The sequence below is a fragment of the Momordica charantia genome, assembly GCF_013281855.1.
Source record: "Momordica charantia cultivar OHB3-1 chromosome 2 unlocalized genomic scaffold, Mcharantia_2.0 BLBB01000002.1, whole genome shotgun sequence".
NCBI classification, from domain to species: domain Eukaryota; kingdom Viridiplantae; phylum Streptophyta; class Magnoliopsida; order Cucurbitales; family Cucurbitaceae; genus Momordica; species Momordica charantia.
Window position 1 is genome coordinate 15338467 of NW_028275160.1, and position 23303 is coordinate 15361769.

The 23303-nt window shown below is 35.6% G+C and overlaps 1 protein-coding gene across 1 annotated transcript; it reads left to right on the plus strand.

The window, feature by feature from the left end:
* The first annotated feature begins 17346 nt into the window (after positions 1 to 17346).
* On the plus strand, positions 17347 to 20488 carry LOC111025175 (putative disease resistance protein RGA3). Its single transcript, XM_022303025.2, has one exon. It carries the CDS (start codon positions 17408 to 17410, stop codon positions 20084 to 20086), a length of 2679 nt encoding a protein of 892 aa, XP_022158717.1. The 5' UTR covers positions 17347 to 17407; the 3' UTR covers positions 20087 to 20488.
* Positions 20489 to 23303: the final 2815 nt, after the last annotated feature.

The window sequence follows — 23303 nt, forward strand, 5'->3', positions numbered from 1 at the left end:
AAGAAAAAAAATCAAGTATTTCATGACAATTACCTAGACCATCTTGAGAATGTATGACATATAAAAAGTGTCACAAATGATTTTGAGCCTGTTTCATTTCTGTCGGAAAAACTGCAGCTTTGTTAACGATATTAATTATTTCGAGATTGTCCGGTCGCATCGAGTATAGATTTATGCTTAATAGTTTCCCCAAATACTCCATGAAACAAGTAAAAAATGATATTTGGTATAGTGGTATGCTTATCGTGTGTAATTGTGTCATTCCTCTCTTTGGTCCCGAGTTTGAGCCCTATGAATTTAAATTATTTTTCCAACCCTCTATTAATATATTTTTATAATAATAATATAAGTTAATTCTAGTTTCACCAAGCATTTCGTAAACAAAATATTCATATTTAAATTATACCCGAGTTTTTTTATTGGAATGAAAGGTAGTCAACTTAATTGAATGCTTAGTAATTATTTTGGGTTTAAATTGGAACTAGTTAGGTTTGTTGGAGACTATTTATCGTCGGCCATGTGTCGACAAAAGAAAGGTATTGTTATTTAAGAATATCTTTGATCATGATACTCTGTGCAAGTCTCAGAAGTAATAAATTGAGGGTTATCGGGACCAATGATGCGAGCTTCCGAAATACCATGAGATCTTCGTAAAGTTGATAATTATGAGTGTTATGACGAATTTGATTGGGAAGTTTAGTGGCAAAAATAAGGAGATTCATTAGCTCGTTATTTAGTCAGACTTGGTGAGATGACAGAATCCATAAAAATTATTCAACAAGCTTTGGAAGGAATTCCAGAGGGACCCTATGAGAATTTAGAAATACGATGTTTTGATCGAGAAAGGTCTCCGTAATGGAATGACTTTGACTATCGATTCATTAGTAAAAAACCTTCTCCAACTTTTGAGTTGGCGAAACAAGAACTTTATGTGAGAGTCGAAGCCCCAAAAGTGGAATTGGGAATTTTTTTAATACGGGATCAGGGTAGTTTTCCTTGGAGATGGAAATTCTGCCCACCGGGTTTTATCAAATTTTAAATTCTTCCTCTTAGGTCGGAATGTTCTGTTGAGCTAAACTGTTCATTATGTTTTATCGATCGACCTAGAAGGTTAGAGCCGACCTATGCAAAGATGTTCGCAGGAGTGTTGAATAACACATTAATCAAACAACACGCTGTGTTTTACGGGCGGTCAGATGACCGTTAAGCCATTGTCTAGAGTCTTATCGGAGATCATCTCTATAAATAGTATTCAATTTTATTATTTATTGGGTGTGTTTTTTATGTTTTATTATTTATTTTTGCAATAATTCAATATTTTCTCTTATTCTCGTTTGCTATCAAGAATGGTCAAGAAATTATTTTAAATTTTGCGATTTAAAGTCAGAGATATGATTGAAAATTCTTTATTTTGTTTGGAACAAAAATAATTTGAAATGAATATAATTAAATTTAGTTGTCTGTATGTTCGTTGGATGGTTGAGTTTGACTTTTTGTTTACACAAATAACTAGTTCAACTGAACCGAAATTTTTTTATTCAAATATCATTTTTACTACAAGAAATTGTCGTTGCCTTTGTAGACGTACACTTTTTCACTTTTTGAAATTCTCACATTTTCTGTAACGTCCACATTCTCTGACTCGTTTATTTTAAGACTAATTTGTGCCCTTAGATTTTTCCTCTAAGCTGATATTTAATTTCATGGATTTTATAATATTGGAGTTCTAATTTTGGATTTTAATTTAGTTAATCTTTTAGATAAATTTTCCAAATCAATTTTAGAGAGAGTTCTTGGTGGGAAAGGATTATGGAACATTTTTTTTATAAGGCCTTAAACATTGTCATGTTTTAGGAAGCACAATATTTGCATGGATTGTAACACTACAAGCGTAGAGCCTTTCATATGTGATGCTCCAGGGCAAAAACCGTAAATATGTTTCCTCAGTTGCAGATGAGCATTCAAAGGTAGGTAGTAAGTACAATTTTTATTACTTTATCTAATTAATTAGCTTTTAATATGTAAAATTCCGAATCATTTATACATTCCAATATGTGTTGGCCATATTAATGAGCTAGCTCTAGTTGACATTTTGCTTATTTTGTTTATTTTATCTTTTCAGCAAATTGTTGTTACTTGGTAAAAGAGATTAATTTATGAAATTTGTGTGTAATGTTGTGAATATTTCTAATCAAATTATGTTAGAAGAGGATTTATATGCGTAGTTATTCATTTATCTAACTTTGGTATTGTTTTCTTCATTAGGTCTTTCACGAACTCAAAAAAGTCGACAATTAGGAATGCAACTAATTGATGGATGAGCTTCTTCATTGGGGTTGGTGTGTGAGACATGTTTAATTATGTACTTTGAACTTGTAGCAATTTGAACATGTTATGTATATGTGTTTAATATATTGTACTAACAAATTGGGGAATAATTTGTTCCTATATGATTTCAACTTTGTTATTTAAATTAATGTATTTGCAATGTTGATCGACAATTTAATTCTATGACATTTGTCTGCCGTGACGTCTACCAGTAAAATCAAATCCATTTTCTATGACGTTTTCTGATCATCATAAAATATAATTTTTTGTGACGTCTCTAAAACGTCATGAATTCTATTTTTCATGACGTTTTTAAAACGTCACAAAATCGTTTTTAGGACAGTTTTTCACACGCCATGAAATCATTCTTTGTGACGTTTAAAAAATGTCACGAAAGCCTGTCACGTGACATTTTCTCGCTACGTATTCTATTTTCATGACGTTGTTTAACCGTCACAAATTCTAAATCCGTGACGGTAACTCATTTACCGTGACGTTTTTAAAACGTCACGAAAAAAGAATTCGTGACGGTCTTAAAGCGTCACGAAATCATTTTTCTTAACGTTTAAAAACCGTCACGAAAAACGATATTTTGCATGACGTTTTTAAACCGTCACGAATGCTACTTTTCGTGACGTTTTAAAAATGTCACCAATACCTTTCGTGATGGGAGCATATGTGACGGCGTTAAAAACATCATGAAAAGATTTCGTGACGCTTAAAAAACGTCACGAGAACTCGAATTTCTACTAGTGCACTCTTCCTATCACACCTGACTGTGATAGACTTCCAATCAATCTGCCACGATTTGATAGGACATGTCTTGCTCGTCACCCGAGCATACAACGCATGTCATTGCTTGTCACCTCGAGCACTTTTTGTTTGATTAAGATATTCATCCACAAGTTTCATAATGACTATTAGACTCATCAATCACTCTTGGTCAATCTTTGTGGATTTCCTTCACACAACTAGGTTTTTTACCATGACTCTGATACCATTTGTTAAGGACGACGGTATCCCAAGTACCCAAAGTATCTCTACAATGGTTTGATATTATCTGCTTTGAACATAGCCTTCGCGACTTTCCTTTTAGTTTCACCAAAAATGCCTTGTACCAATGTAGATAATTATCTTTATGTATATATATCATTGATCACTCTCTTCCCTAACCAATGTGCAACTTTGTTTGCACACCTTGCAATCCTAACACTAAGTTTGGAACATGGATTACATGGCTTGAAAAATAATATTCTAGTAAGTTTTACAACCTTAAAGCTTGAAAGAGAAGATGGTAAAACTAAGTGATTTGGAATTCCAATTTAGAATTTTCAATCAAGTATTTTTGCTTCCTTTTTGTATTAGGTCTATCATTCCTTAATTTAATGGCAATGAAATCTTTTATTTCAGTAGTTTTTTTCAAAATTTCCATTATGAGTTAAATTAGTATGGATCCTCTCTAGAAATGTGTTAGCTGCTTTCTTTTTCAAAATAGCATAAGTGTTGGAGTTGTTTCGTATTTTGAGTATGAAATAAATTGGAAAGACTAACAAGTGATGTACACCTATCACAAGTAATAAATGGAATGAGAATTTTGAGTATCGATCCTCAGGGACAACGTAGTCATTTTGAGCAAAATAATAATGGTCGGAAAAGTTGTAATTGATTTTAAGGTGACAAATAATTCAAGGAAATGATTGTTGGTTTGGTTGTTAAAACACAACGCAATAAAACCCGACCCTAAGTTCAAATTAGTTAGAGAATGTTGGAACAAGCTTGAGACACTTGGCATCTCTTTTGTTACTCGACAACTACGTTTCTTAATCTGCTTATATCTTAGCAATCTCGAAGTTTCTAAGTTATTCCTAATATATTTATTAAAAAGTCTCTTAGTTTTGGTTTAAAAATAATCGCAACCTCGAGTTAAGGTCCTATATCTTGACTACTTGAATGGAAACTTTATATCTAAAGTCTTCCTCTCCTCGGTTTAATCCCTTTAAGTTGCAAAAATGAGTCAACCTTCTTAGTATTGACTATGTTGAAATCTTAATTGGCCATATTAAATCTTAAACTTTATAAAAGCAGCCTTCAGGGAGGTCTCGTAAACCTTCAAGGAGTCCAAGCACGACAAGGGGGTCCTCGTCGGTGAGGGCCCTCCTTTTGCGTTGCTCAGGGATCTCCTTCGACTGTTTCTCCTTTGTTTCTGTTCCCGTTAGGAGGGTGAGGAGTCCTCTAGGTTCGGTCAGTTAGGATTATGTCGATTAGCCTCCAATTCTTATTGGACATTTGAGCGTTCACTGCCCACATCTCACTCTGGAACCTACAGTTCTTACGATGGGGATTTCCCACCTTTCACTTGCCAAGGTGGCCAATTGGGCGAAGAGGATTGACAGTGTCCTCGGTCCCCTGACTTTTTCAGAGTGGGAGGGGTCACTTTGTCTACAGGTTTGTCGCACCGACGCTCCTCGTTGACAACTGTTCATAGGATGATTCCTTGTTGGAAGTCATTATCTTAGTGTCTTAGTGCGGAGAACTAGTTTTTCTTTGGCTTGAAAACGCCGTTCTCACAGACGACACTAATTGTTGACGGTGAATTGAGGTCCACATATCCCTCGGATGAGTGCTTTGCCAAGGAGCAAATGAACCTACAACCAGAAAACTCGACATTGGTGCGGTGTCCTGCCTAACATACTCTCACGCTCAAGGAAGTGATTAGAGTAGAAAAATAGGAGTAGACACCTTTAGGGTTTCAGCGACAAGTTTTACACATACTTGATCAAGGTGGGAATCCTTCCCTTTTATAGGCGCGGATGGCCAACCAGGAAGGACAGCGATTGAGGTGGCAGGGCTGCGTCGAGTTGTACGTGATGTGATGTAAATCCTGGAGTGGAAGCGGAACATCGTTTATGATTTTTTGAGAAAACAAAAACAAACGTTCAAAGATGAAAATACAGGGGAAAAATTTTTTTACCTTTAAAGAACTCTTCTTCAAGTTAATTTCCACCCCAACACCACCACAAAATCTTCCGAGCTATCCTCTTAGGTCTCGAGAACACGCTTGTGGGAGCGTTTCTTTGGAACGAGAGGGAGAATTGAGAGAGCTTGAGATGGAGAGAGTATGCTAGGTTTTTCTTGCAGAGGAATAAGAACTGTACAGAACTATTCTGTACAGTTTAAATCAATGTGACGTGGGGTAACTTCCCACGTCACAACTTCCCACTCCCCTACAATTTTGCAGGGGAATTTTTAATTAATAATTAATTAATTAATTATTAATAAATTTAATTGAATTTAATTATTAATTATTAATCTAGTAATAATTAATTAATTAAATCTAATATTAAATAAATAATTAACAATTAATTATTTAAAATTTAATTAAATATCACATATTTAATTAAACCCATATATTTGAATCTTATTCAAATGCATCTCTCTCGTATAACCTATAATCGTAATGTACATCTTATGCACATTATTTTTAACCTATAGTTTTAATATGAATCTTATTCATATTAATTTTATTTGAATCTGATACAAATAATTTCTCTCATAATATATAGTTTTAATTTAAAATTAACTATATATTATAATGTATCAATATACATATATTCCCTTGAGCAATTTGAACAGTTCAAATTCTTCCAAAACCTTGATCCTCGTTTTACCTGTTATGAGTTAGTAAAGGGACCTAATGGACCTACAGATCAGAAGCTCCAACGATATGAGATTAATCGGTCAAACTCATTGATCGACTTAATCAACATTCGTTAACTACGGGTCACTCCACTAAAGACCTGCAGTTGCACTCTTCTCACTGCAGAATGTTTTCGTGTCCAAGGATAAAGATTGTTTATTTCGCAGTCCGGTCTTATACAAACTCATTGTATAGGATACCCCTACTCGCATGTCTCCACACAAACGACTGGGATCGAGTCGTCTGTAACATTTACAAAGTGGTTCGTATCCATAGTGTTGCCAGGATAACGTACCCAGCCTTATCCATATACTATACAGCCTTTATGTTATTCACGGGACATTATCCACTCGTATATCAGGGGTATATCAAATATATACCTAGTATATCAAATATATACCCAGTATATATACTCTCCCGGTTACATGAAAATAACATTGGATGTTTAGTTTATTGGATTTTGGACAATGAAATGCTATGAATTCAATAACAAATTCATTGAATAAACTCAAGTGGGGTGTACATTATCATTTGTTTCTACATAAATACAAACTACGAGTTTAGGGCAACACACCCAACAAACTCCCACTTGAACTAAACTCAAGTGGGGTGTACATTATCATAAGACAAACGGGAAAATACAATAAACTAGGGCATAGACTATACCCATTACATTTCTCCCAGTTGCCCTAGACTAATCGTATAAAGCTCGTAGACCTAGACATTCTAGATGGCCCTCAAACACTTTAGGCGTGAATGCCTTCGTAAAAGGATCAACAATGTTGTGCTCCGAAACGATCTTTGTGACGATCACATCTCCTCGTTGCACTATCTCTCGTGTAAGGTGGTATTTCCTTTCGATGTGTTTGCCTCTCTTGTGGCTTTGAGGTTCTTTAGAATTTGCCACAGCACCACTGTTATCACAATAAAGTGTGATGGGCAAGTTCATGTTTGGAACAACTTCCAAATCAGTAAAGAACTTTCTAAGCCAAACCGCTTCTTTTGCTGCTTCACAAGTTGCAACATACTTAGCCTCCATGGTGGAGTTAGCGATGCATCCTTGTTTGATGCCTCGCCAAACTACCGCTCCTCCGTTAACAGTGAATACTGACCCCGACATAGATTTCCTTGAATTCTTGTCTGTTTGGAAGTTAGAGTCAGTGTATCCTGTAAGGATCAAATCCTTATAGCCATACACGAGCTTGTAGTCCCTCGTTCTCCTAAGATACTTGAGGATTCCCTTAACAGCAGTCCAGTGATCATATCCTGGGTTGGATTGGTACCTACTGACCATCCCTACTGCATAGCAAATGTTAGGCCTAGTGCATAACATAGCGTACATCAGGCTGCCCACTGTTGAAGCATAGGGTATACGTCTCATATGATCAACCTCTTGAGGTGCTCGGGACATTGTTCCTTAGACAGATGAATTTCATGCCTGAAGGGTAATAACCCTTTCTTGGAATTTTGCATCAAATATCGAACAAGCATCTTGTTGATAAAAGTTGCTTGAGATAGGGCTAACGTTTTGTTCTTGCGATCCCTTAGAATTTGGATGCCAAGAACATATTGAGCTTCTCCTAAATCCTTCATTTGGAACTCAGTCGCTAGCCACTTCTTTATGTCAGTGGGGTATCCTACATCATTCCCAATGAGTAGGATATCATCCACATACAACACTAAGAAGGCTACAGTGTTGTTGACGATCTGCTTGTATACACAAGGCTCATCAACGTTTTGGTCAAAACCATAAGATTTTATTGCAGTATCAAACCTTATGTTCCAAGATCGAGATGCTTGTTTCAGTCCATATATGGACCGTTTAAGCTTGCAAACCTTTTGCTCTTGACCTTGTGCTATGAACCCTTCGGGTTGAGACATATAAATATTTTCTTCAAGATTGTCATTCAGAAAAGCAGTCTTGACGTCCATTTGTCATATCTCATAGTCATAATATGTGGCAATGGACAAAAGTATTCTGATGGACTTAAGCATAGCTACAGGGGAGAAGGTTTCTTCATAATCCACCTATTCCCTTTGTGTGTAGCCTTTTGCCACAAGTCTCGCCTTATAGGTCTGTACCTTTCTTTCGGCGTCTCGTTTTCGCTTATAGATCCATTTCCACCCTATGGATTTTACCCCGTCAAGTTGATCTACAAGTTCCCAAACAGAATTGAAGTACATCGACTCCATTTCCAAGTCCATTGCTTTGACGCATTTGTCCTTGTCAGTATCTTCAATTGCCTTTTTGTAGGTCAATAGGTATGACAACTTGGGTTTCAGTTAAACCCACGTAGCGGTCAGGTTGTGACACAACCTTCCGACTACGTCAAGGTACCCTCAATACTTGAGGTGGATGTGACTGACGTGATGTACTGGCTTGATCAGCAACTCTTGTTGTAGTGCCAGTTTGATCAACAACTCTTGTTGACGTATTTGTAGCCTCTTCGGAAATCTCGTTAATCACTACCTTACTCCGTGGTTTATGATCTCGAACATTGTCTTCTTCCAAGAAAGTGGCATTTGTCCATACAAACACTTGTTTTCTTGAGGATCGAAGAACAGACCACCTCTCGTCTCTTTAGGGTAACCTAAGAATAGGCATACTTTTGAACGAGGTTCCAGTTTCTTTGGGTTAGTCATGAGCACGTGTGTCGGGCATCCCCAAATGCGGAAGTGACGTAAACTAGCTTTACAACCCTTCTATAGCTCAAAGGGTGTTTCAGAAACACTCTTTGATGGAACTACGTTCAAAATGTAAACCGCAGTCTCCACTGCGTAACCGCAAACGAGTTAGGCAACTGAGCATAGCTCATCATTAATCGAACCATGTCCAACAGAGTTCTATTTCTCCTTTCTGATACACCGTTTTGTTGAGGTGTACCAGGGGTTGAGAGTTGGGACGTGATTCCATGTTCTATCATATATTCTTGGAATATCAAGTCCATACACTCTCCACCCCGATCAGATCGAAGTGTTTTAATGGTTTTACCTAATTGATTTCCAACTTCATTCTTGTACTCCTTGAACTTTTCAAGGGCTTCAGACTTATGGTGCATTAGGTATAAATAATCATACCTTGAATAATCATCTATAAAAGAGATGAAGTATTCATACCCTCCTCGAGCTTTAACATTCATCGGACCACAAAGGTCTAAATGTATAAGTTCTAAAGGCTCTTTGGCTCTATACCTTTTCCAGTAAAAGGTCTTTTAGTCATCTCGCCTTCAAGACAAGACTCACATGGTGGTAAATAATCGTCTTCTAACTCACTTAGAATGCCATTCTTAACCAACCTCTCAATCCTATTGAGATTAATGTGACCTAATCTTAACTGCCAAAGATAGGTATTTTCTTTACGAGAAACTTTTTGCCTTTTATTTTGAGTTATAGCATTTTTAAACAACTCGGTATTTAAAACTGCTTTAGTTATGGTTGGTCTTAGCACATACAAGTTGTTTTCAAGCAAAGCATAACAAATATTAACACCATTTCTTGAAACAAACACTTCATTTAAATTTAAAAAAATGGAATACAAATGTTCTAACAAACAAGAAACTAAAATTAAGTTCCTTTTAATTTTAGGAATTACGTACACATTATCTAATAATATATACATATTCTTGTTTATAAACAACTTGAGCTCCCCTACCGCCACAGCTGAGACGACCTCTCACATTCCAACCTTGAGAGTCATCTCTCCAGCATTAAGTTGCCTCCACGAACTAATTCCTTGAAATGAAGAACAAACGTGATTAGTGGCTCCTAAATCCAGTATCCAGGCGGAGTCATCGTTCTCCATTAAACATGTTTCCAAAACATGTAAATCATATTTACCTTCGTTGGCTTTCTTTTTTTCGGCCAGGTACTTCGGGTAGTTGCGCTTCCAATGCCCGTTCAGGTTGCAGTGGAAACATTTTCCTTTGTCTGCAGCCGTAGCCTTGCCTTTGTTGGCAGCGACAGCAGCAGAGTCAGGTTTAGACCCCTTACCAGCAGCCTTCTTCTTCTTGAAAGTCTTACTTCCAGAAGAAGAGAGCGCAGAATTGGTTCCAGAGGACGAACCTCGGTTGAACCTCTTTGAGGTGGCAACATTTGCCTCCCATTCTTGTCCCTTACATTTTCATAAGAGACTGATAGGTCTGCAGCTCGTTTAAGAGTGTGGTAAGAGTGTACTCCAGCTTATTCATAACTGCATTGCTGCGGAATGACAGGAAACTCTTCGAAAAAGATTCCAGAATGAAGCTGACCTGACTCTGCTGGTCTATGACAGCCCCGTTCGACTCTGCCACGTTGAAGTGGACCATCAGGTTGAGAACGTGTTCTCGCACTGAGGACTCCTCCTTCATGCAGGAGTTGTAAATGAATTTAAGGGCCGAGCCTGTGAGGACGATTGTCCAAACATGCTCTGTAGTGAGTCCATGATCTCCTTAGCGGTGACCGTGTCCTCGTGCTTTTTAGCAAGCACATCAGATATGCTCGTCAAGATGTAGACATTGGCCTTGTCATTGGCCTTGTTCCATCTGTCATAGACATTGCGCACCGCCACAGTGGTGTTAGGCGCGGGAGCTTAAGGACAATCCTCTTGCAAGACGAACCTAAGATCATTTATCACGAGAATAGTGTTTAGATTCAATTTCCATTGTTTTTAATTCTCGCTGTTATGTTTTTGCGCGGCTAGAAGTGCAATAATAGAAGTAGGCATGCTGAAAGTAAAAACAAACCTATATTAGTTTCATGCACTAGCCTTTAAACCCAATCATATTTTAGCAAAAGTAATTAAGCACCCTCACAAAATTATTTTGCAACGACGCTTCAGTGATTTAGAGCAACAACCACCGTAGGGTAGACAGGTACACCTTCACTGAATTGAGACGTTCTCAACTAAATTTTACACCAGAATAACTCTTATTCTTATAATCTTTAGTCATCGTTCATTTGGTGAGGGCATTGCTAACTAGCTTAACAACTCCCCGTAAGTGTGACCCACCATTTTTAAACCTTAGAGGTCTGCCCCCATAATCCCGCTGTAGGGAAGGAAAATATTGGAGCAAAACGTAAGAGACCCTTATCCATTTCTGGAGTTTGCCTTGGTTTTGATTCCATACAATGAACCCTCCATAGGAATGGTCGCTCCAAGACGACATGCAGGTCATGTATGAAACCTCACGGTGCAAACAGATGGCGGAGACCGCAGGATGTGTTGTCACACGTCCTTCTCCCACTTACTATGAATACTATCTCCATTCACCTTGATATTGAACCATGCAAATACCTTCCGTAGGGAGGCTGTGCCCAGGGCGACACGAGGCCGAGCATGGAACTCACAGTGTGAATATAAAGGAGAACGTGATAGAGAGAGAAAAGTATGTTATATATACTTTGTATATCAAATATATACGCTGTATATTACATATTCTCTTTTACTCCCACTTAGTATTCTAAGACTAGGGTACATTACTTAGATAAATTCCGGCTAAGTTAAATTAACTAAGTGAATTTTTAGTCGGCCCGATATAACTATTATATTGCTAGTTGTACTTAATGTTTTAGTTCATTAAACATTTTAATAAACCAATGACATTATTGCATATATATAAAATATTGACTAATTCAACCCCCAGGTCGATTCCCAGGTAGAGGAGTTCCCTTACGATCAGCTTAAATACCCCATCCTAGACAAAACCTTCCTTAGGGTTCTCTAATAGACAATATTTTATATTTAGTCTTCTATCATTTCATTTTAAACCTAGTTAAAACAAAATAAAAGACTACTCCCTAATAATATTAGAAGAAATAACCTAAGGTCTAATTAATTTTAAACCTCTTTTAAAATTAATTAACTTAGACCCTATGTTTGCATGCAATTCTTTATTATAGATTTTAATTTCTATCTACCACATTTTATAACTCTTATAAAATTTAAGAAATTAAAACTATAATCATGCATTGTAAGCATACATTAATATAACAATTATATTAACCAAAGTAATGTCATGTTCAATGCAACTTTATTTTCATCTAATTAATACAACACTTATATTAATCATGAAAATAAAACATGATTCATACATTATAACATTTATAACTATATGATGCATGATCATATATACATACTATATATCAAACATACATATTATGCATGTAACATGGTGGAATTTTAAAACTATATGGCATACAATATGCAATATGCTTTTAATTAAAATACACATTCATAATACATAAAATAATTAAATAGCAAAGTTGGATCGGTTTTTGGCACCTAAGAAAGCAAAATAATACAAAAAATTAAGAAAACGACCGCAACCGCCGTCGAACTGCGAATCGGAGCCACTGAAACACGTCGAAAAACACCTGGGACAGCGCCTCGGCGATTAAGGGCAGTGCCGCCGCTATAGCATGGCGCCATGGCGCTGCACAGCGCCGCGACGCTACAATGCAGCGCCGTGTCACTGTGCGCTGTCCCTGCAGCGCCATGGCGCTGCTGTATATCGCCATGGCACTGTCTACGCGGTCTGCTTCGTTTTCTTCGCTGTTTTCTGCAACTTTTCACCCAATCCGATGCCACGAACAACTTTCGAGCAACCCGGACTTACAGACTCAATACAGAAACACAAGGCCGAAAAAATCGGGTCTTTACATGATCAAATCAAGATTTAAATTGCAATCTACATGCCAAAAACCGGAAATTTTCCAACCCGCAAACCCATATTTGGAAAATATGAAAACACCCACCAAGAACACTGATTTTGCTCCCAAAAAATCAGAACATCAACTTGGCTTTAATACTAATTGATGAGATGTGAATCCCGGAGCGGAAGTGGATCATCGTTAATGATTTTTTGAGAAAACAAAAACAAACATTTAAGGATGAAAATACAGTGGAAAAATGTTTTTACCTTTGAAGAACTATTCTTCAAGTTAATTTCCACCCGAATCTTCCGAGCTATCCTCTTGGGTCTCGAGAACACGCTTGTGGGAGCATTTCTTTGGAACGAGAGGGAGAATTGAGAGAGCTTGTGATGGAGAGAGTATGCTAAGTTTTTCTTGCAGAGGAAGAATAACTGTATTCTGTACAGTTTAAGCAAATGTGGCGTGGGGTAACTTCCCATGTCACAACTTCCCACTCCCCTACAATTTTGCACTGGAGTTTTTATATAATAATTAATTAATTAATTATGAATAAAATAAATTATTAATTATTAATTATTAATCTAATTAATAATTAATTAATTAAATCTAATATTAATTAAATAAATAATTAACAATTAATTATTTAAGATTTAATTAAATATCACATATTTAATTAAACTCATATATTTAAATCTTATTCAAATGCATCTACCTCGTATAACCTATAGTCGTAATGTACATCTTATGCACATTATTTTTAACCTATAGTTTTAATATGAATCTTATTGATATTAATTTTATTTGAATCTCATTCAAATAATTTCTCTCATAATAAATAGTTTTAATTTAGAATTAACTATATATTATAATGTATCAATATACATATATTCCCTTGAGCAATTTGAACAGTTCAAATTCTTCCAAAACCTTGATCCTCGTTTTACCCGTTATGAGCTAGCAAGAGGACCTAATGGACCTACAGATCAGAAGCTCCAATGATACGAGATTAATCGGTCAAACTCATTGACCGAGTTAATCAACATTCGTTAACTACAGGTTACTCCACTAAAGACCCGTAGTTGCACTCTTCTCACTACATAATGTTTTCGTGTCCACGGATATACGACCATTAATGACAAGTCAATCCTTCACCAGTGCTCGTAACTCAAGTTGGGTCAAATTATCGTTTTACCCTGAGTTACATCTTACTCCTTAAATACCACTGCTCCTCTAATGAACAACCCGGTTATGGTCCGACCAATAACCGGAAGTCCCTCTCGAGCCAGTGAGAGGGTGGGACCCTTGTTCAAGTCTTGGAGTCAGCATTTAAGAGAACGCTCATCTACTCCCCTAAAGTCGGAGAGGAGTGAATTCCATCTTGTGAAGTTATGTTCCCAGCTCTCCACTCGGTCTCATCCCCAAAATGGTAGGAATATTGAGTCGGCAACTTGGGCCACTCTCACCCATACAGATCAAAGGACGAGCCCTCACGGGCAGAAGTCCATAACTCACTCAGGATTGAGAATGAGTTGTTTTGTCATCCTATGAAATAGCAATCTATTAGTCAACGGCATTACATCTAAAAATTGTCTATTTAACATTTATAAAGTGGGCCGTATCCATAGTGTTGTCAGGATAACGTACCCAGCCTTATCCAGATACTATAGACTCTTTAAGTTATTCACAGGACATTATCCACTCATATATCACGGGTATATCAAATATATACCTAGTATATCAAATATATACCCAGTATATATACTGTCCCGGTTACATGAAAATAATTGTTTAGTTTATTGGATTTTGGACAATGCAATGCTATGAATTCAACGACAAATTTATTGAATAAAAATTTATTGAATATACATTTGTTTCTACATAAATACAAACTACGAGTTTAGGACAACACACCCAACAATATGAGGTCCTAACAATGGAGTGTACGCCTCCGACAATCAGTGGGTGACGACTCTGTCTGCAAGTGCCAAGTCGCGGTGCTCTGCATTCTCGTCGTACAGCAGAGGTGCAACGCACCCACCTACCTACACCGCATACGATGTGTAACTGTCTGTGGTCTGGCGCCTTGCTGTCACCCCTGCAACCCGACACGTGTCCTGCTCGAATTTACCCTCAACACTTTTTATTGATATATACTAAACAATTTGATTATATAGTATATTGCAACAGTAATTATATAATAAATTTTTCATTGTAATATCCAATATGATAAACATATACTCTTCCAAAATGTTATATAATATAGATTTTTCATTGTTATATACAAATCTAGTAGGTTATATAATATATATTTTTTTCGAACTTATAGTCTGATAATTATATAGCCCCAATGTATTACATATACCCAACATATATTCCATAAGATAACCAACTTATGTTGCATATACATGATTTAATTAAAAGAAACATATACCTAACATATATTTCATATACTTAATTATATTCCCAACATATAATTTCTCTTTAAAAGAAAATTCCTACGACCACCGTAGATCTGGGCAGAAGGAAGAAATCATTGTGCGTCCAACTGGGTCATCGTAGATTCGATCATGGCTGCTGATCTAAGGTCTCGCTGTTGCTCATAGAGATTGAAGGTCATGTAGATATGTGCCACTGCTCGTCGAATATTGTTACCGAATTTTGTTCGCACGTCGCTGGTCACCAGACTCTGTGGAGAAGAAGGCCTGGAGTTAGTGGCCACCACTGGATCTCGTGGACGCCAGAGTTCGTGAGAGACCGATCATCGGAGTGGGTGTAGTGCCGCTGCCGTTCACTACCCTCGAGTCGTCGATCTAGGTCTCGTGGATGAATTTGAGGGAGAGAGATTTAAAGTGAGAAAAAGAAGGGAGTGAAAAGGTTGATGGTGGTGGCTACGGAGGAGAGAAATAGAAGAAGAGAGAGAAGGTGGCTATCAGATTGAGAATGGAATGAAAAGATATGCTTTGGTATTGTTAAGGATTTAAAATATTCGGTTTATTTAGGGATATTTGCTTTATACCTCCCAAGATTTCAGTTTTGCAAATTGATTTTTGATTTTTTGTATTAATTAAATATATATTTAAGATGTCGAATTTGTGAAGGTCAAAAGGGTTTCATAATACACAAAAGTATAAAATCTTAAACATGAATCCATTTATAAAATCTTCTCAATTTTCTTTCTAAGCGATCAATTCCAATCCTCTCGAACAAGTGCACGTATGAGTTGGATGTGGTATTAACCTTGGAGAACAATTGGCGTGAATACGATTTAACACCGAGATCGTGCCAAAATTGTTTCTAACTCAGTGGATCATCCACACGGCACATCGCTATTTTTCTTCCTCTGTTTTTCAAATCCTATGGATCCTTTTACATCTTTATATACTGGTTGTTGTTAGCTAGATTATTGTCGGATGTATTATTGATTGTTGTTTGTATCCTCTGACTAGGTAGAAAATTTCGTTGTGACTCATTACTTTGACGGTAGAAGTTGTTTGGAATTGCTCCGTGGCTTGTTCCTCTAATGTTGAGAGTTTCCACGTAATTAAATTCTCAACATTAGAGGAATATGTGGACAAATGATAGCAGTCAATTTTGAATATGTATAAAAAAGAAAAGAAAAAAATTAAATATAGTGCAACTTGCACAAGCAGACCTTAAAGTAAGGCTACTTTTTACAATTATATCCTCATACTTTCCATCCTAAAAATCAGGTTAAATTATACCAAAAAAAAAAATTAAATTAAATTAAAAAGAAAATAGAATTCAAATATACCGTGAGTTGGGGGATGGGTTGTCAAAAGAAAGGTCATAGGTGGTTTCCCTAAGATTGAGGTTAAGTTTCGATTATGCCCATAGACTTTAAAAAGCCTCATTTATAACTCCTAACCTTTTGTTCAAAATAACTTTCCTAGATGCAAATTCCACATGGTGGTGAACTGTAAAAAAAATTGAAGGATGTTAGTCACACATTAAAAATTATGTCATCAAAAGATTTGAGAGGAAATGTTTAGAGGCGCAAGCAAACCGGCCAAATCGAGCATAGCTCAAATGGTTAAGACTCTTATCTCTGACCAAGAGGTCATGAGTTCGAACCCCAACCCTCATATCAAAAGAAAAAAGAGGCAAGCAAACCATGGTCTTCGGGATGAATGTACACCCCTGTCAGTAGCATTTTGTATATGACTAAAATGCAACAAATGTCATTTGTGTCTACTTATATCTCTCATTTTACCATTCATCACCACATTACATTTCTTCGTTGTCATTTTGTAATTTAGAAATGAGTTCACATTTTTTTTTGTAAAACATGTGGGGATGAGAGATCGAACTCAAGACCTCTTAATTTAAGATATATGACAATTACTGTTGAAGTAGGTTTAGTTTGGCTTAGCAGAATTAAAAATTAAAATGAAATTTTTGAAACAAATGAGACTTTTACTGAGTAGAATAATGAAACAACAATGAAACTTTCTAAAACTTTCTAAAACTTTCTAAACTTGCCCGACTCCAAGAATTAGACAATGAGACAAGGATAAGACTTTTTTTCTGGTAGGGACAAAGACAGAAAAATGGCAGTCTCAACCATATTAGGTAAAAAGGGTTTTGATTTTGGTCCCTTCTGCGTAGTTTCCCCAGTCGTCTAAGTCCACCTTGACTTACAAACCCCACTTTGGTTCATAAACCCTGTGAAATTCTTTTATCTTCTTCCCTAAATCCACTGCAAATTTTTTGAAGAAGTAAAATCCGAGCCATATGGCTGAGTTCCTATGGACTTTTGCTGTACAGGAAGTGTTGAAGAAAGTGGCGAAAGTTGCAGCTGAGCAAATTGGCCTCGCATGGGGCTTGAAGAAGGAGCTACACGAGTTGAGAGAATGGCTACTCAAGACTGAAACCTTCCTACGTGATATTAACAAAAGAAAATTGCATCATGATTCAGTGCGGCTGTGGGTGGACAAACTTCAACATCTTGTTCATGAAGCTGAGCATCTATTAGACGAGCTTGTTTATGAAGATCTTCGAAGAAAGGTTGTAACAGGAAAAATGAAGAAGGTACGTGATTTCGTTTCTCCTTCTAATAATATTCTTGCCTTTCGTGTCAAGATGGCGAGAAAAATGAAGAACATTACAGACTTGTTGTGTAAACATTATTGTGAGGCTGGTCCTTTGGGACTTGTTGGTGATGGATCCGCTGAAATAGAAATTGATATTGCCCAACTTCGAGAGACAATCTCAGAGTTGGATGATTTTGAAGTTGTGGGTAGGGATGTTGAAGTTTCAAAGATAGTTAACCAGCTTATCGATGCAACAAATACACATGTTACATCTATCTTACCAATTGTGGGTATGGGTGGACTGGGAAAAACAACAATGGCAAAGGTGGTTTTCAATCACGAAAGGATCAAAACACATTTTGATAAAACTATATGGGTGTGTGTGTCTGAACCTTTTCTAGTCAATAAGATTTTGGGAGCAATCTTAGGAACTTTGAGAGGTACTTCCAGTGGTTTGGACAATAAGGAGGCCTTACTTCATGAACTTAAAAAAGAGATGCACGGCAAAAGATATTTTCTTGTGCTTGACGATGTTTGGAATGAAAGTCATTCTTTGTGGGATGAGTTGAAGAATTGTTTGATGAGGATCACTGAAAGATCAGAAAATAGTATTCTTGTAACTACGAGGAGTGCTGAAGTGGCAAAAATCATGGAAACCCTTCCTAATCATCATTTAAGTAAACTCTCTGACGATCAATGTTGGTCCTTATTTCTGGAAAGTGCAAATGTAAATGGACTATCAATCACTTCAAGTTTGAAAGTTGTTCAAGAGTTGGTTAAAAAAATTGGTGGTATACCATTAGTTGCAAGAGTTCTTGGAAGAGCAGTGAAATTTGAAGGAGACTATGAAACTTGGGTGACAACATTGGAAAGTATAATAAGAACTCGGTTGCAGTTGCAGGAGGAAAGCTTTGTTTTATCCATATTGAAATTGAGTGTGGATCGTCTACCATTATCTTCATTAAAGCAATGTTTTTCCTACTGTTCCAATTTTCCCAAAGATTTTGTGTTTGAAAAGGAACCACTAATTCGAATGTGGATGGCACAAGGATTTATTCAACTTCAAGAAAGAAGAAGCAACAAAACAATGGAGGATGAAGGAGACACATACTTCAAGATCTTGTTGTCCCGTTGCTTATTTCAAGATATCATTAAAGATGGTAAAGGCAGAATTATAAGTTTTAAGATGCACGATCTTATACATGATATTGCATGCAACATATCAAATGATAAAAAATTGCACTTAGATCCTTGCAATCTACTCGACAATGAACATTGGAGGAATGAGATTAGTGAAAAAGTCGCAAGTAAGTTACGCACAGTCATTTGTCGTCGAGAGACGCTTCACAGAAGAGAGCAGGTGATTGACGATAAGATGTCAAACTTTATTTGGTTGCGTGTTTTGATAATTAATTTTTGGAATGCTAAGAAGTTACCAGATTCAATTGGTAAGTTAAAACATTTGAGATATCTCGACATTTCAGGTTGTTCAATGGATGAGCTTCCAGAATCAATCGTTTCACTTTATCATTTGCAAACACTAAGGATTGAAGGCACGATGATTGTAGATCTTCCAAAGAATTTGGGAAAATTGGTCAGTTTAAGACATTTAGAGTTTTCATTTTTCCTCGGAATCAAGAAAATCCTACAAATGCCCTCACATTTGAGCCAATTGGTTCAACTTCAAACGTTGTCAACTTTTATAGTAGGGTTCGAGAAGGGTCGCAAGATCACAGAACTTGGACCCTTAAAAAACTTGAAAGGTAGTTTGAATCTTTCCAACCTAGAGCGAATCAAGAGCAAAGAGGAAGCCATGTTTGCAAAATTGGGGGAAAAGGAGAATTTACATGAGCTTACCTTTACTTGGACTTGCTCTTCTGAAAGAGAATATAATAACCACAATGACTTGGATGTATTGGAAGGACTTCAGCCACACAAAAGTCTTCAATCTTTGAGCATCCAATCCTTTCTAGGTGAATGTCTGCCAAACAAGATTTTTGTTGAGAATTTGGTAGCAATAAGTCTAGTTGATTGTGAAAATTGTGAAAGGCTTCCGATGCTTGGACAATTAACCAACCTAGAAGAACTTTGTATTTCTGGCTTACATAGCGTAAGAAGTATAGGCAATGAATTTTATGGAAATGACTCTGACCAAAGAACTTTCTTCCCCAAGTTGAAGAAATTTACACTGAATAAAATGTCCAACTTAGAGCAGTGGGAAGAAGTCACATTGGCACCAAATCTTACAGTTTTTCCTTGCATTGAAATGTGGAAAATTTCTGAATGTTTCAAGTTGCTGAAAGTTCCAAAAATTTTTGGTTCTTGGGATAAGAATCATGTCAAGCCTTGGACTCTTGTATTAGGAAATGTTTCCAATTGACCAACCTTTCAGATGAGCTACAACAACAAAGCAATGGAAGCAACTGTGTCTAGACTCTGTTAGATTCTGTTTGTTATGACATAGCTTCTTACATGATTTTGGATGATTTTAAAAATATATTTACACAAGCTCAATCGAGATGAGGAGGATCCAACTGAAGTATGAAATTCTTATTGTCCAGAGAATCAGATCGGTTCGGCAGGACTTCTTGAATGACTGTACCAGAGAATTCTATTGTAATCTGAAGAGTTTGGTAATAAGTAAAAATTGTTAGAAAATAAGCAATTCTCTGAATACATACATGAATTCCTAGCTACATGTACGTTAATGTATTGAAATACATGAATAATATATATGCACACGTGTATCCATTTTTAATATGTCTTTTAAAATTTTTCTCTAGGGTGTTATCTAAAGGGCGCATTTCCCTCTTTGTAACCAAGAGAGTTACAGGAGAACAATATTCTTTGTCGTGTGTTCTTGAGTCCTATAAGAGAGTGAGTTTTTCCTTGTCAAAGTCGGTGAGATTTAGAATTAATTTTAGTGAGGGCTTATCAATCATTCCAACAAGAAGTAGTTTTTTAAAAAATAGATTGGTTTTAAAATATTGTTTTAAGAAAATATTTGAAAGTTGATTCTCTAAAAAGTGATCGATCTAAAATTGCGAATGAGTAAGCTTTGTTTGGTTGGCCATCCGAATTCTATTTATTGTTTTTAGATTTACTAAATCAAATGATTTGGTGAATATAGGTTTGGTGGCCATTTTAAATTTTTAGATGCATAATTACATTAAAAAAAATAAAAACTTTGATAAATATATTATTTGATTTTATAAACTTATTTGATTTTTGTTAAAATTAAGACATGTAAAATATAATATATTATAAATTATATCACGTTGCAAAATCAAATATAATAATTGGTAATTACTGCTAGTTTATAAATATATTTCTAAACACACGTGGAACAATTTTTTAAATTAAGATTTAATTTCCAAATGTGCTACCAAACGCATATGTAAAAACACTTAAAACAATGAATATTCATTATAGGTTTAAATTTTTTATTACTAATATTATGTCTATAAATAATATATTTTAATATTTCTTAATTATTTTAATCATATAATTGAAACGTCGATTCATCCCTTATTTTCATGTCATGAACATATAGATAAAATAGAGAATTGAAGAGGTCGTTCCCATGAGGTTACGTGAGATAAAACTTTAGTCATTGGTGCCTTTAAGTTTTGAAATGTCAATGTAGACAAAAATCTCTATAAAAATCATGCAATTGGGAAAATAATTATTTAAATTAGTAAAAAAAGTTAATTATAATTTAATTAGGCTACAATTGACCATCTTTCATCATCATATTTTGATTAAAATATTGGAAACAATTATATTGATGTTGGCAGAAACTTCGAGAAAAAATAATGAAAATGATAGAAAATTTTTTAATGAGACCTTAATTATATCTTGATTATGAGGCATCATATTTCAAAATCATATTAATAACTTAAGTAATATTTGTATGGTTACTTAATTATGAGGATATTAGATCTCGATAAATGATAAATTGATAAATGATTATAAAATAATCTAATAATTTTACATTAATATTAAAATTGTACATAAACATCACAAACTTATTATTATATTTTAGTTTTTAATAGAGTCATGCACAACCTCTCGTTACTACATTAAAGTTAAAAAATACCTACATCCAGTTATAAAAAAAATTATATGTTCATGAGAGAGTAAATTAGGAGGGAGAGAGCAAGAGAAAAAAAAATTATTAAAAATAAAAAGTATTTATAAGAAATAGAGACTTCATCCGCTTGAAATAAGTTTTAAAATAAAAGATTAATAATAATATTATGTATGTATTAGTGATATATTATTGATATTTTTTATATTTGTCCATTTTTTATATCCTAATGGAAATGTCTATCCACTGCTCATGTGGATGTCGAATCTATAGACATAAAAATTGTTGATGGAATATTAAATAACAAAGAAGGAGAAATTTTGTTACCTCTTGAGAATTTAGGAAGAGTACTTTTGCATAAAGAAAACAGAATAAAATTTGAACCTTTTGAAGTTTAAAGTTAATTCCATTTTGATGTCTAAATTGATAAGAAAAAGAAATAAATCTGGGTTAATAAAAAAATAAATAAATTTCAAGGATTTTTGTTTGAAATCAATGCAAAAACTTTAAATAAATAATTTTTAAAAAATCAGAAATGGAAATTGGAATTAATTTCGATTTAATTTGAAAATTTAGAAAAATAATATTTGATTTTCAGTTGAGACCAAAGTGAGATTTTCAGTTCATGGCTAGCAATAACACAGATCTTGAGATGATTGATTTTATCAAGGATGAACCAAGTAAAAGTAAACACACCGAGCAGTTGGTACAAGATGTGGGACAGAAATAAATGTCAGATCTCTAGTACCATAAAATATAGAGTGTGGAAGATGCTTGAAGATTGGAAAGAAAATATTCTTCCATAGGCAAGGAAGTCACTATAATAGCAGTAGCACAAGCAATTCCGAATTAGAGTACTAGCTGCTTTGCGGTTTTATGTGACGAAATCGATGGGCTTTAAGCGAAGTTTTGGTGGGGTTCCATCCAAGAGACAAGAAAGATATACACATGGTTGGAAGAAGTTATGTGTTAGGAATGATCAGGAAGGTATGGACTTTAAAGACGTAAAGATGTTTGATCCAGCAATGCTTGCTAAGCAGAGCTGGAGGATCCTTGAAAACCAGAATAGTCTCCTTTACAAGATCTAAGAGGCAAATACTGAAAGCAAATTATGGGGTACAATCCTTCCTACATTTGGAGGAGTATCGTGTGGGGGAGAGAACGGTTTGATAAAAGAGGGCATCAGTAGAGAATTGGAAATGGCTTCCAAGGGAAGGATGTCACAGACTTTTTTTGTCCAACAACGTGGCTCATCCTGAGCAACAGAGGTTCTTGGGATGAAGACAAGATTCGAGCTAGTTTTTTGGAATCTGAAGCCGATCTAATACTTCAGATCCCTTTGCCTAAGAGAGGAATGAATGATAAGGTTATATAGGGACTGGCAAAAAAGGCATTTTTCTGTAAGAAGTAACTACTACTTGGGCTTGGGTTCTCAATTGCGAGAGAAAGCAAAAGCCGTAAGTTGAAATGCTTATGGAAGGCAAAAACACTTCCAAAGAGTAGGATT